The 13,938-nt window shown below is 42.2% G+C and overlaps 1 protein-coding gene across 2 annotated transcripts in view; it reads right to left on the bottom strand.

Annotated features, from left to right (window-relative positions):
- LOC121897884 (transcription initiation factor TFIID subunit 4-like) overlaps positions 1 to 13,585 on the bottom strand; it is a 31,302-nt gene extending 17,717 nt beyond the window's left edge. Inside the window, exons 1-10 of one of the 2 annotated variants that reach the window (XM_042412665.1) lie at positions 12,279 to 13,585; positions 9,965 to 10,131; positions 8,924 to 9,013; positions 6,910 to 7,104; positions 6,603 to 6,725; positions 6,403 to 6,492; positions 4,914 to 5,105; positions 4,022 to 4,097; positions 3,739 to 3,844; positions 711 to 880 (exon numbers count right to left, since the gene is read on the bottom strand). In XM_042412665.1, coding sequence (XP_042268599.1) covers positions 711 to 880; positions 3,739 to 3,844; positions 4,022 to 4,097; positions 4,914 to 5,105; positions 6,403 to 6,492; positions 6,603 to 6,725; positions 6,910 to 7,104; positions 8,924 to 9,013; positions 9,965 to 10,131; positions 12,279 to 13,461 — 2,392 coding nt within the window. In that variant the 5' untranslated portion in view covers positions 13,462 to 13,585. The remainder of the gene's footprint in view (positions 1 to 710; positions 881 to 3,738; positions 3,845 to 4,021; positions 4,098 to 4,913; positions 5,106 to 6,402; positions 6,493 to 6,602; positions 6,726 to 6,909; positions 7,105 to 8,923; positions 9,014 to 9,964; positions 10,132 to 12,278) is intronic. The other variant, XM_042412664.1, reaches the window with a different exon arrangement.
- Positions 13,586 to 13,938: the final 353 nt, after the last annotated feature.

The following is a 13,938-nucleotide window of genomic DNA, read 5'->3' as shown; positions in this document are numbered from 1 at the left end:
TTGTTACCAGTTTCTTTTAGAATCCATTTTAAAGTCTTACTCATGACTCACAAGGCTTTACGTGGCCAGGCGCCAGAGTACATGAGTGAACTCTTAACCCCTTACTGTCCAAAATGGCCTCTTCTATCCGCTGGGTTTGGCCTGCTGGCTGTTCCAGGTTAAGGTCAAAGGGTGATGGAGCTTTTTCTGTACTGGCAGCTCAGCTTTGGAACAGTCTTCTAGTTCGCGTTCGATCTGCTGACACCGTTTCTGCTTTTAAAATCATTCTTGAGACACATTTTAACAACTAGTCTTATTAATTTACATAAAACAGCTCAGTTGTGCAACCACCTGATTTTACGTTTATTTTAATAGTTTCGCTCGTTTTACCTTTTGGATGATTTTTGTGTAAATTTCTTTTAATTGTGTGCTTGTATTTTGCTGTTCTTGTGTCTTTCTTTGTATATTTGTGATTATTCTTTATGCCGTCTAACTTGAAAAGTGCTAAACAAATAAATTATTGTTATCATTATTATATTGTTAACATAGACTAAATATTATGTATCATTAATGATATTTAACAATCACAAAATATGATTGCAATCACGGATGATACACAGTAAAAACAGGGTCTATTTCCCCAGTTTCACTGATCTGAACCACCACACACACACACACACACACACACACACACACACACACACACACTAACCACTGACAGGTGACCGTACCTGTGTCCAGGATGCGGCGGTGCAGCAGACCCGTGGGCAGGAAAGACTCGTCCTTACAGGAGCGGATCTTGGTGCCGACGAGCTCCGAGCTGGTCGCTAGGATACGGGCGTTCTCCTCGTTGAGGTTGACGCCGGCCATGGACGCCACATCGTTGATGTCGTCGTCATCTCTGAGGACAGTCGAGAGGCAGAGCGGAGAGGTTAGCTGCGTTCAGCCGGATGTTTTCTTCACGTTAATACACGAATATTAGAATTAAGACACAACAGGAAACTGACCTCCCAGTTACCTCAGGAGTTACCAGGACAACCAATAGTTTTACTGTAGTAGTTTTAACATAAGGTGTAGGGTTATTTAAGCTTTTTATTCACCGAGTGATTCACATGACTTTAATATGTGTTAGTTTGTGTGTTAGTGATCGAGCTTTTGAGGCCGTGGCACCTAAAGCTTTGGAGTCTTCTGCCTGCACCCTTACTGGTCTGCTGATTCATTTAAAAAGCATCTAAAAACACACATTTTTAGACAGGTGTTTGAGTATGTTTCCATGTTTTTATTGTGTATTTTTATTTTATGTTTTTTACTGTGTACTTTTATTACAGATTGTGTATTTCTCTGTATTTCTTTGTGGCATCATGCTCATGTAAAGCACTTTATGACTAATGTCTGTGAAAAGTGCTATATAAATACATTTTACTTACTTACTTAGTGTTAATACTGTTGTAACAGTATGTTTCTGATGTTGTCTGTTTCAGTAGGTTTCTGACTTCAGATTCTTGTCGTGTCACTGCGGCCGTGTGACCAAACTAGTTTCAAAAATGTCTCTAAATATTTCCAGGTTGCTGTAAATCAATCACTTTTTCATGTCAGATGGAAATGTCTGCTTGTCATGCATGTGTGTAGGTGCATTATCCTTATCATCTCACTAAAAAAAATGAAACTTTTAGTTAAATAAATGCATTAAAAGCACTTTATTTTGACTGTATTAAAGTTGGCTCATTCAGAGTTACATGGGAGGGTTGAGGAGGTGCCACCTGCAGTAAAACCTCCTCCCTCCTGCTCCGTGAAGTGTGTGTGGACAGATGTTTCCCTGTCAGACATCATGAGATCAACTCACACAGCCAGAACTGTGATCCATCTGGACCACAGCTGAAACACTGCAGGAAAAGTTTGTTCCCCTGGTGCACGGCGGCGACATGTGATGAGAGAGGCGAGTTATCGGCACTGTGAACACATGCCGCCATCTGGTGGCTCGTATGTGAACTACAAGTTGTTCAACACTGAGCGTCAAGAGGCTGAAAGCAACGACAGGCAACATGTGGAAACATAAAAATGACAGATGTTTTCTTCTGATCGGAGCTCTTAAATAAGAACATGCATCTCGTCGTTATGAGATGTTGTAATTATGAGCTCAGTTGTGATCTGATCAACAGAACATTAATCATCATCTATCAACACAGATGATTGATGATTAATTGTGTAATTTAAATCTCATCTGGAGCGACATTCTTGTATTTTAAAGTTTTTTTTAAACACTTTTTGCAAACCTGATAGATGGAAACATGCTAACACCAGCATATCGGCCAATTTGGGAGCCAATATGATGACAGAATAAAATAAAACCATCAAGACTCCATAAAAGCTCATCTAACGGTCTGTTGTAATGTCCGCTGCAGGCAGGTACTGCTGTTCCCTTTCAGACCCGTTTTTACACCATATTTGTTTATATTGTGTGTGTGAGGGACTTTTACATATAAATGAACATCTGTTACATTCCAGCTCTTGCCAAACGAGTTCACGTAATGCTGATTAAGCCTGTCACTGCCAGGTAAATCTCTCTGTATCACCTGAGGGCCGAGCACCAGTCAGGATGGGTCGGGATGCCGAACATGATGTAATATCCTCAGCAAATCTGACGCAACAGACTAGAAGGTGTTGTAATTTTCAGTGTAGGACTGTTAATGTCACTTTTTTAAAGTCCAAATATGTGGTCAGTTTATCCAAATTACACCTATTTGGACATTTGCTCTGATGTTTTTGGTAAAGATACAGCATGTACACCTGAGACTTCTAGTTAAGCCCTCCGCTAACTCGACTGGGGAGAAAATAATTTAATCATGCAGCTCTTCTAGACTTTCCAAATGTTATTAAACTGAATGGATCAAATTCAGATAGCAGAACGAGTCATTTCTTGGAGGTCGTGACGCTCAAAACAATTTATCCACCGTTTTACAACCACAACAGTAGTGACGGAGGAGTCTATGGAGGAGCCTGTGACATGAGCACATGTCAACAGTGTTTGTGTAATTACTCTCACTACCAGAAGGGGGAGACAAAAGTCCCGCACTGCAGGTTTAAAGTCTGCTGAATTAACAGCTCCTGTTTGCAGTGTTGCCATGGATGTAAAGACAACTATCACTGGATTACTGAAGAAAACTTAAAAATCTGGATGATTCTCAGGCAAGTTCTGAAGCCTCTTTTTTCTATAATTTACCGTATTTATGGAGGTTTACCATTAAAGGACATTAGAGATAATGATATTCTTGGGAAGTGTAAGTCACACTGAATGAAATCAATGTCTGTGTGTTCAGATTTGACTGAGTTATCCCTCCGAGCAGTAGGAGTACGATTTCTGACTCTCACCTCACGCAGTATCTTTCCCCTCATCTTTACGTCTCCAGCGTCATGTCTATCACAGATCCTGTCATTTCCACCTGGTTAAAACGCCGCCCAGAACCAAGAGTTCAATTATCAAGAAGCACCACCTCCCCCCGTGTTGTTCCTCCTGTCTGAATACAGCTTTAGTGCAGCTTTTACGCCCCTAAAGTCATTTGTGATATCCTTAGTAAATATCCCACATAGTTTTCCAATAAGGTGATGTCATAATTATATGATATTGAATTCATAAGTATGAGAAAACGTCTCCATGTTTGTTGTGTGATGAAGGCAACGTGTGTGTGATTTATATAATGTTTGGCCTCCAGCTGCTTTAATCTGACCTCCAAACAGCCTGCCAATGAGTTTCTACTTCACCTGAAAGTCCCGCCCCCTGGGTCACTCAGTTTCTTCTGATTGGCCTGGGCTGCAAGGTGAATAGGACTTTTGCCCACTATGGTGGCGGGTCCTCTTACAAGTGCACCTGATGGAGGGGGAGAAAAAAAAACAACCAACATTTAATATCAAATAACAAGATCAGCTGACATCTTTTCCACTAAATCTGGTAAAGAAAGAATATTTCCGCTGTGTTAGTGAATCCTGCCATCTGCTGGTTGGACTCCAGCAGCTCGGAGTGAACTGCAGACGCTGCTGGACTCACCTTGAGGTCTGAGAGTCTGATTGACGACAACAGGTGAACGAGTCTGCACAGTCTGCACTCCTGCTCTGCCCACAGCCTGAAGACAAAAGAAAAAATTAAAAAGGGGACATTAAAAAATACAAAAACAGCAGAAACTCTTGAGAGTCTGAGATGTAGATTTAGTTCCCCTCCGCCCTAAAATGTGCTTTTCTTCTTGTTCTTGACTGTGATGATGTTGCAGAATGATGCATGTGCAGAGGTTGTTTTGAACGTTTCTCTGTGTTCACTGGACGTACCTGCAGGATTTATGACATCACAACTGGTTTGGAGCCAATCGTAGTCCAGTATGCAACTAACTCCAGTGCACAAACACTGAGAGCGGACTTTTCAGTGAAGTAGGAGACATCTTGTGTCCAGCAGTTAAACTTTAGAAGTATTTTTAACAAGGTAATTTAACTTTTTTGTGGAAAAAAAAGAAGAGAAAAACTATTATTCCATGTAGAGTATTCTTACATATGTCTTAAAACACGTCTAGAGGGGATCTTTAATGGAGAGTTTTAGCAGTTTTCAATTTAAAAAATACTTTTTTTCATGATAGTTGGACGCGATCACACACAAACACTGTGATGCAGGATTTTCAACATGTGTTTGACTTTTCATACATGACTTCCATCATGTTTCTGTGTTAAAACAAAGTCGCTATGATGTTGTTTTTACACCGGAGATCCAGCGAGGTCAACGATGCTCCAACAAGCCCTTAAATTAGGATTTTCTTTTCTGTAATCCGTCACGTTATGAGGAGACGATTCAGCAACTATTAATCTACAGCACAGTAACGTTAATGTGTCAGACGAAAGCGAAGCAGCAGCGGAGTTTTAAAAATGTTTTTCTGGGGATGTTTCATCTCTCGTACCAGAGCTGTGTTTGTGAGCGGTGCGTTCAGTCGGACGGTGCTGGTGGCGGGACTGATGGGCAGCCGCGGTTGGATGGCGGTGGTGGTGACGGCGCCGGGGGCGGCCAGAGGGGGCGCGGAGGTGCTGGGGGGGACTGTCGTCAGAGACTGCTGGCTGTTGAGAAGAGACTGACGCAGGGCGGGGAGACTTTTCTGTGGAGAAAAAAACAGAAAACACACATCAGGGTTAAACAGCCGGTGGTGCTACGATGAAGTGATCTTAGTTAGTTTGATTTGACAAAAGTCTGGATTTCTCATGATCTAGAGTTGTTGTCATAGCAACAAATCCAAAAGCCCAAACCTATAAAAGTCCAGGCTTATTCACAGTGAGATGGTTCAAGACGTTTTAGGTTGAACATACTGTAAGAACTAATTTCCAGATGATGATGATGATGATGATGATTGACTTTCATACAGGTGTGAACGTGGAGAAATTTTTAGATTATTTTAGCCTGATATCAACATGTTAGCCTGGATTAGCTGAGATACATTAGAAGAAGAGGATCCAGAGATGAAGAGCAGGCAACATTTCCTCATGTTATTATATCATATATGACATAAAGCAATAACACATACTTAAACAATTAAACAACATTACTTCCATTCTTCTTATACATTTCACTTTATACCTTATTGAATTTTATTATCTACAGAAACTAAATCATAAAGCCACAACTATTATTCGAAAATTAATTGGCAACGACTTTGATAATCGATTAATCATTCAGGTAACTTATTTTAAACAAAAATGCCAAATATTTGATAGTTTCGGTTCTTAAACTTGAGAATTTGCTGCTTTTCTTTGTCTTACATTATAATAAATTAATACTTGAACAAAACAGGACATTAAACGGCGTCATCTCAGGCTCTAGGAAAATGTGACGGACATGTTTCACTGTTTTTTGGACTAAATGATTATCAAAATAATCGTTAACTGCAGCTCTCCTAAACTGCAAATACTGTTAAAGAATTGCAATAAACTAATACAATTCTAAAAAAGTGTAAAATGTAAAAAAAAACTTATACATGTATCTCTGTTCTTCTCTGCAGTAACAGTAATACCGCAGACAATAATGGTACTAATAGTGCTATTAATATAACAGCAGCAGCAGCGATGGTTCGCGCTCTCAGGAAGTGGTTAGTAGTACTGCTGATGGTAGCTGTAGTGGGTGTTAAAGTACCAGTGCCCATAGAAGCAGTGGAATAAGTACTAGCAGTAGTACTAGTAGTATTAGCAGCAGTAGTGAAGCAGAGTTAAAAGATAAGAAGTGTAATATTAGCAGCAGCAGCAGCAGTAGAATAAAGAATTTTCAGAATAAGAGCAGTAGTTACTGTACAGTACTGTAACAGGTACACAGGTTGTGATGTGGTAATATCACTGATGGTAGTACTTCAGACTGCAGTGTGTGTGTGTGTGTGTGTGTGTGTGTGTGTGTGTGTGTGTTGTTACCTTGAGGAAGGGGATGAGGTAGGGCTGTGGAGACGACTTCAGCTCCGCCTGCAGCCGAGTGGTGAACTCCTCCGGCTCAATCTTAGCATCCTGAACAAACACACGGCGGGAGTTAGACTCAAGGAAAAAAAACAAAAAACACAAGCCGGTCATTGGAAACCCCTGAATGAATCCACACATGAAATTAAAAAACTGCTTACGAGTAGGTCCTGCACCAGGGCCTTCACATTCTTGGAGGTATCTGGGGAGGGGGAGTTGTGGGACGCCAGCTTGATCAGCGTGGCCAGAAAGTTCTTGCATTTCTTCACGTTTTCTTGCATCTCCTGTTGGGAGTTTGAGAGACACGATAAAAGGCAACAACGCTGATTAGTTTGTCAGGTAACACTCACATTAACTCAAACTTTCTTTCTTATTTTATATGTTTAAGTGTCTCTTGAATGTGTCATAAATGAGTCTAACACAGTGAACCGGGATGAACTCAGAGCTGGTGTTGCTCTGGACCCTGACCTGGGACACCACGGTCACTCTGGCAGCGGGCGTAGCGGCCGGAGCCGGCGTCGTGCTGGTCATCGGGGGGGTGGACGGCACGCCGGCGGGCTTCGCCACAGGCGTCCCCCCCGGCGTTATCACCGTCGGAGCCTTCTGAGCGGGGGCCATCTTCACCGACACCGCTGTACCGCCGGGAGCCACCGTGATGGCCTTCTGAGAAACGACACAGTCGAGGAGAGAATGAAATTTATTATAATCATTATTTAATGATCTGCTCTCTTCCTCAGATGGAATCACAGTATAATCAGCGTTTTCTTTTGGTCTAATTTTACTGTATTCATTTGGAAGTTAATACTACTGAATTAGCAGCTTGTAAAAGAAGTCACATGGACCCTAAACCTTCCAAAATCAGCCACAGATACGTTTAAGTGCATACAGTCAGACTGAAAACCGCCTGGAGAAATTTACTCGTACGGCTCGGCCAACAGGAAAGAGAGACAGGAAACAGCGTGTGTAGGGATGCAACCATAACCTGCGGGAGCTAGCATGACTAGCGTGCTAACAACAGTCCACAAAAGTTGTTAATTATGCAGCGTTTAATCAAACACTGATCTGTCATTAACATCTGTCACTGTCCTTACACACTCACACAGCATCTCTTCTTCTCTGGTGTTACTTCAGATGCAGTTATAATAAGAATACTTCCTGTATGAGAGGTCGGTCCCTCCCCACCTCATACAAGCTGGACACTGAAGAACCTCCAGATTTGAAAGATTAATCAGATTGTATTATAACGGAGAATTATGGGCTGTATTATATCGGTGTTTCCGGCGGCGCTGCTCCGCTGGCGACCAGGACTCTGGTGCTTAGGTTGATTGCAGCTGTGTGCAGAACTAACGTCCAAGTCAATTTTTCCCCCCTTCAGGGACAATCAAGTATATCTAATAACAGACATTCTTTACATTTTTCTGACATTTTATAGACTAAACAATGAATCACGAAAATAATCAGCACATTACTCATAATGGAAATAATTGTTCGAGCCAATCATAAGTCTATCATGTAATCTGTGGTGTGTTTACTGCACACAGGAGACTTTTGTTCCCTGACTTTAATCTTTAAAAAGGAACACCGTCAGACATGTGCACCGCCGACAAAATGTGACAACCTGAGGCAAAATTTAAGAGCAAATCCTCACAACGTGACTGTTGCCACGACTACAAACAAACCAATCAAGAGCACGACACGAAACGACACAGGACGAACCGGCCGACGTGATCTTTCGTAAGTATAGGTGAAACAAAAAGCAGCTTGTGTGGCTCGCATTTTCAAACATCGGACCTGCAGACGGATGACGAGCTGATGACTTTCGTTTCCTTTTCTCTATTTACCTCGCAGCGACTACGATTCACCGACATTTATCTCACGATCTGAAAGCCTCAGACTGACATCGTACAGTCTGACACACAGACCGCAACCAAGATTTTTTTATGCACAATATGACATGCAATAAACTCACACGATTGTTGTTGTCACCACAGCCTGAAGGCGCCTTAAGGCAGAGCGATACAAGTACATAAGTAAGGTTTTGTTTTATATTTATTTGTGTTTAAGTGATAAGACGGTTCCTTTTATTATAATCATTTATTTGATTTCATACCACATGCTGGCCCTTCTCATTGTTGCTCTTCTAAGATCTCCTTATCATTGTCCAGCATCCAAAAGTCGAGTCTTTCCAACGAAACAATAACTGGTCGATCTTGCCAGAATATACTGGCATTAGGTTGCTTCCCTTTCCTCACACCTCAGGGTTGGAACAACTACTTCTATGATGAAATCTGATCCAGTCTGAATAACAGATCCATGAGTCTGAAGGTTTATCAGACACCAGAACACACTGCACAGAGGTTTATAAAACTACCATGGCATCAAATATTCTATCTTTCGTCGCAAGATAAACAGTAGAAATGCAACGTTCATGTTACAACGTCATCTACCAGGAGTCTGGTTCAGCTGGTGATGGGAGACACACCTGTACAGTGGTGGTGGAGGGAGAGGGAGACTGAACCAGTCTGGTCTGAGCGGGAGAAGCCAGGCGGACGGTCTGAGTCGTACCAGGAACCTGCGGACAACAGGGAGGGAGGGGGAAACAGATGATGTTATGTAACAACAAAGCATCATGGGACGTCTTAATTAAGCAGTAACACCATCAGCTTAAAGTTCATGTATAGACACAAAGAACTAGAGCTGCGACTAACGATTATTCTCGTTATCGATTAATCTGCTGACAAAAAAAACTGTGAGAAATGTCCGTCACGTTGTTCTAGAGCACAGAGTGACGTCATCGAACATCTTGTTTTATTCGACTAACAGTCCAAAACTCACAACTGCAATGATTAGTTGATAAATCGATCGATAAAACATTAACCTACAACTATTTGGATAACTGATTCATTGTTTAGTCGTTTTTTTAAAGCAAAAATGCCAAATATTTGATGGTTTGATGTTCTTAAATTTGAGAATTTGATGCTTTTCCTTGTCTTATATGATAGTCGACTGAATATTAAAGGGCTGCAACTAATGATTATTTTCATTATGGATTAATTGATAGTTATTTTGTCTATAATCTGTCAGGAAAAAACGTTGATCGCAGTTCCCCGAAGCCCCTAAAATGTCTTGTTTTGTCCACAACCCAAAGATATTCAGTTTATTGTCGTAGAAGATTAAAGAATCCAGAAAACATTCACATTTGAGAAGCTGGAATCACAGAATTTGCACATTTTTTTCTTAAAAAAATGACCCAAAATGATTGCTGATTAATGATCCAAATAGTTGGTGATTATTTTAACAGTCTAGAATATTATTTTTATGTTGAAGGTCTCCTGCAAGCACGTAACAACATATAAAAAAGTTACAACTCAGGTTACTACAGCAGGAAAGAGACAGTATAACTTTAAGACTTTTTAATACTGAAGGACGTTTCGAGGAGACTAAATTAAAGACTTCTCAGGACCTGCAGATACCCGACATCTGACATCTACAGTCCCTGAAGCGTTGTCAGTATTAAACCTACCGGGTTGGCGGTGGTGACCCGGATGGTGGCCCCCGCCGTCGGTGTCCCGGGTCTCTGGGTGATGTTGGTCACCGTTTGGCCCTGCTGTGTCTTGACCTGCGCCTGGGCCAGGACCTGCTGAGGGACCATCACCAGCTGGCCCGTCTCCGTCCGGACCAGAACCATACCTGAAGGAGACAGAAACATCATCGGTCTGAAACGCGTCGTCTCTTTACTGGAACGACGACGGGCGACCTGCCGAGTGGACAGTCATGATGAAGAGATCCTAATGAGCGTGTAAGTGCTTCTTTATTGCAGTGTTAGACGGCAACAGTAAATATTCACATGCTCGTCTGTTGATTATCACAACATCTTACTCGGACTAACACTCAGTCACACCAGCGCTGAAACAAAGAGCTCCTAAAAACTTGTCGTCTGTGAAAGTGGCTCATAAATTTACCAATAACTTGTTGCTACGTAGAACAACTTAATGTCCTGCTCTCATGTGTTTAGCAACTGAAACTAATGATTATTTCATTATCAATTAATCTGCTGACTAATTGTTTGGTCTGTAAAATATCAAAACATGAAAAAAGTGCATCACAATTTCCTAAAGTCCGATGTAACATCTTGAAATGTTTTGTTTTGTCCGACAAACAAACCAAAACCCCCCAAAGAATGTCAATTTACAGGACTGTGAAGGAAGACCCGAGAAAAACAACAAATTCTTACATTTGAGAATCTGGAACCATGAAATATTTGGCATTTCTGCTTAAGAACGACTTAAAACAATGACTTGATTATCAAAATATTTGTCGATTCATTTTGTTCTGTTGATCAACTGATCGATTAATCTGCTAATCGTCGCAGCTCTTATGTATCGATATATATTCGGGTTTAGAGCTGCAACGGTTAGTCAATTAGTCGTCAACTATTAAATGAATCGACAACTATTTTGATAATCAGTTAATTGTTTGGAGCCATTCTCTGGTTCCAGCTTCTCAAATGTGAATATCTTCTGGTTTCTTTAGTCTCTACGACAGTAAACTGAGTATCTTTGAGTTGTGAACTGTTGATCTGGTCAAAACAAGACATGTAAGGACGCCATCTTGGGCTTTGAGACACAGTGATCAGCATGTTTCACCATTTTCTGACATTTTATAAACCAAACAACTAGTCAATTAATCGGGAAAATAATCAACAGATGAATCAATAATGAAAACTCTGTTCAGTTCACACACAGTTAGTTTCTATAAGAGATAATTAACCAGCGACGTTTGAAAAACCCAGACGGCCTTTTAACAAAACTTCCTGCTGTTCTGAAGGTGTTTACAGGATCCTCAAAGACTCTTCTGAACATCTGGATGAAAAAAATATTCTGTTTGCTGAACAATAAAAAAAACATTTTGAACTAGTTTACCAAGTTGTGCCTCTGCTTCTGAATCAAAACAAAGATGGCGGCCTGCCGGCTACCTGGATAAAGAACAGAGTCAAAGCTTGGAAAACAGGTGAAAAATCAGTTATCATACATCAGTTTCATCCAGATGTTTAGAAGAGTCTTTGAGGATCCTGGACTGTATCCTGTATGATAAAACATGAGCTACACAGACGTTAGCTCCCTGCGTGTTCGTCTCATAATGTTTTACATTACACCTCAGTCTCAGAGCAAAGCATCTGATCTTAAAAATTAGTATCTGTGATGTTTGAAAAACCCTGAAGATTGTTTAAAAACACTTCCTGTTGACTCTTGAAACTCTCCTCTAACTATCTGAATTAAAATATAGTCTCCACTCGTGTCTCAACTCCGTTTCCTGATCCAAACAAAGATGGCGGCTGGATATAACATGTCCATGCTCAGTTTATACAATGTGAAACAAAATTTAAAGTTTCACTTTCAGTTATATTGATGTTTCATTCCAATATTTTATATTTTCTAACAAAACACGCCTTAATATTTTGCTTTTGTTTTACAAAACGAGCAACAATGTGTCATCTCCAGCTGCCTAGATTAGGAAAACAAACAATCGCAACTTAGAAAATGTGTTAAAAGTCTGATCTTTGATGCAGAAGATAAAATATTTTTTAGTCCAGATGGTTTGCAGAGTTTTTGAGGATTCATTCAGAACAGCAGGAACTTTTGTTGAAGCACCTTCTAGGTATTTATTTGTAGGTAAGTCAGATGTTTAGCTCTGTGACTCAAATGTAATGTTAAAAGATGAGAGGAACAAACTGAGCGTGACCTCAGTGTGCATGCAGTGTCATGAGAGGTGACATCACCCCACCACAGGTGAGTCTTCGGGTGAGGTGAGAGTGTAGCATCCTTGTGTCAGCTCACCAGGAGGCATAGTGAACCCCGGGGGCAGTTGGATGGTGGTCTGCTGCTGAGGCCGGACTGCCAGTGGAGGCTGAGGAGCAGCCGCTCTGGTGGAGGTGGCCACCAGCCCTGCTCTCTGCTGCTGGATGGAGGTGGCCACCACCGGAGCACCGAGCGGCCTCACGACAGCTACTGCAGGCTGGCCCACTCCGTTGACCGCAGGCTTCACCCCGGCAGCAGCAAGGGTGACAGTAGCCTGGCCTGGACTGGTCCCGGTCTGAGTCTGGCTGATGGGGGACTGGGTTGCAGCAGACGGAGGGGTGCTGGCCAGGATGACAGAGTTTCCAGAGACAGGCTGACTGGGCACCAACATCTTGGTGTGCATCAGAGGGTTGCTGTGGTTCATGACCTGAGACGTGGAGGCTGATGGGGAAGGTGCACACTGGGTCACCAGCTGGCCACCCTTAGGGTCGACCCCGTTGTGGGCGACGCTGGGCGTCGGACTGGGGTGCCTCTGCACAGCTGCAGCGGGAGACGCCACTGAGGACTGAGGTACAGGAAAATTAGGTTGTGAAGCCATGGAGGCGATAATAGTGGAGCCACCGGTACTGACAGCACTTATTACAGTGTTGGCCCCGGCTGGAGGAGTGACAGCGGGCGAGTTCACCAACTTCACAGCTCCAGTGTTGCCGTTTAAACTTTGTAATCCGGGAGAAGCGGTGCTGACAGCCTCCGCCGCGGGGACGACGTTGGTACTCGGACCCGGGACCGCAGCCCGGTGGAAGCTAGCAGCGGCGGGCTGAGTGCTCAAAGTTACGGGTCCCGGTACCGGGGAGATAGTGGGAGGAGACGCTCCAACTGTTTGTAGACTCGCTCCGGTGGTTATTACGGCCCCGGCGGTGGCAGAGGAGGTAGAGGAGGTGAGGGCTCTACCGGAGAGCGGCTCATTAGCGCCGGGCTCCGGGTTTAACCCCGCTCTCGGATGCCCTTGTTGCGGCTCCAGAGACCCCACTTGATCGCGCACTTTCCCTGAGAATTGACTGACGGCGCCCGGAGCTCCCTCCCGTTTCACGTCGGAATATGAAGCAGCGGGAGCCTTTCGATCGCCGAGTTGTGATTCCAGAGAGCCAACTAAGTCGCTAACTGCCTTTTCATCCACCTCATTGAAGAGCATGTCCTCCAGTAGGTCGGAGGCTCCCGCCATCTTTGATGTTGGACCGTTGTGCAAATCGTATTTTAGAATGTACGCATGCGCGGAGGATCCGTGTTGTTTTCGAGCATAGAAATAGAAAACACAGATTTTATCCTTTTGTGAGGAGCTCAGATTATTTGGTTTTGCCCACAATAAAAAACAACTGTGGAGTAAAATGTCAAGATTTATTGCCGATCATATCTACTCTCACTTTACATTACTTAAGAAAAAATGTAGTGCTTGGATTCACTGAATATAATAATAATAATAATAATAATAATAACAATTTTTGCACCATTTCCTGGTCCGTACGGAAGTCCGTTGTACAGTCAATATTTAATTTCAAGTTTTATATCCCATTTCAAAAATATTATTATCCCATTCTGTAAATAGACTTTAAATTTTATTTTTTTCATTTAATTTTAGTTCTACTTTGTTAATTTTATTATTTCATTATTATTATTATTACCTTACTCTAAAAAAGGTAAA

Source organism: Thunnus maccoyii, chromosome 5 (genome assembly GCF_910596095.1).
Source record: "Thunnus maccoyii chromosome 5, fThuMac1.1, whole genome shotgun sequence".
Classification (NCBI taxonomy): domain Eukaryota; kingdom Metazoa; phylum Chordata; class Actinopteri; order Scombriformes; family Scombridae; genus Thunnus; species Thunnus maccoyii.
This window is presented reverse-complemented; position numbering and strand designations above follow the sequence as displayed.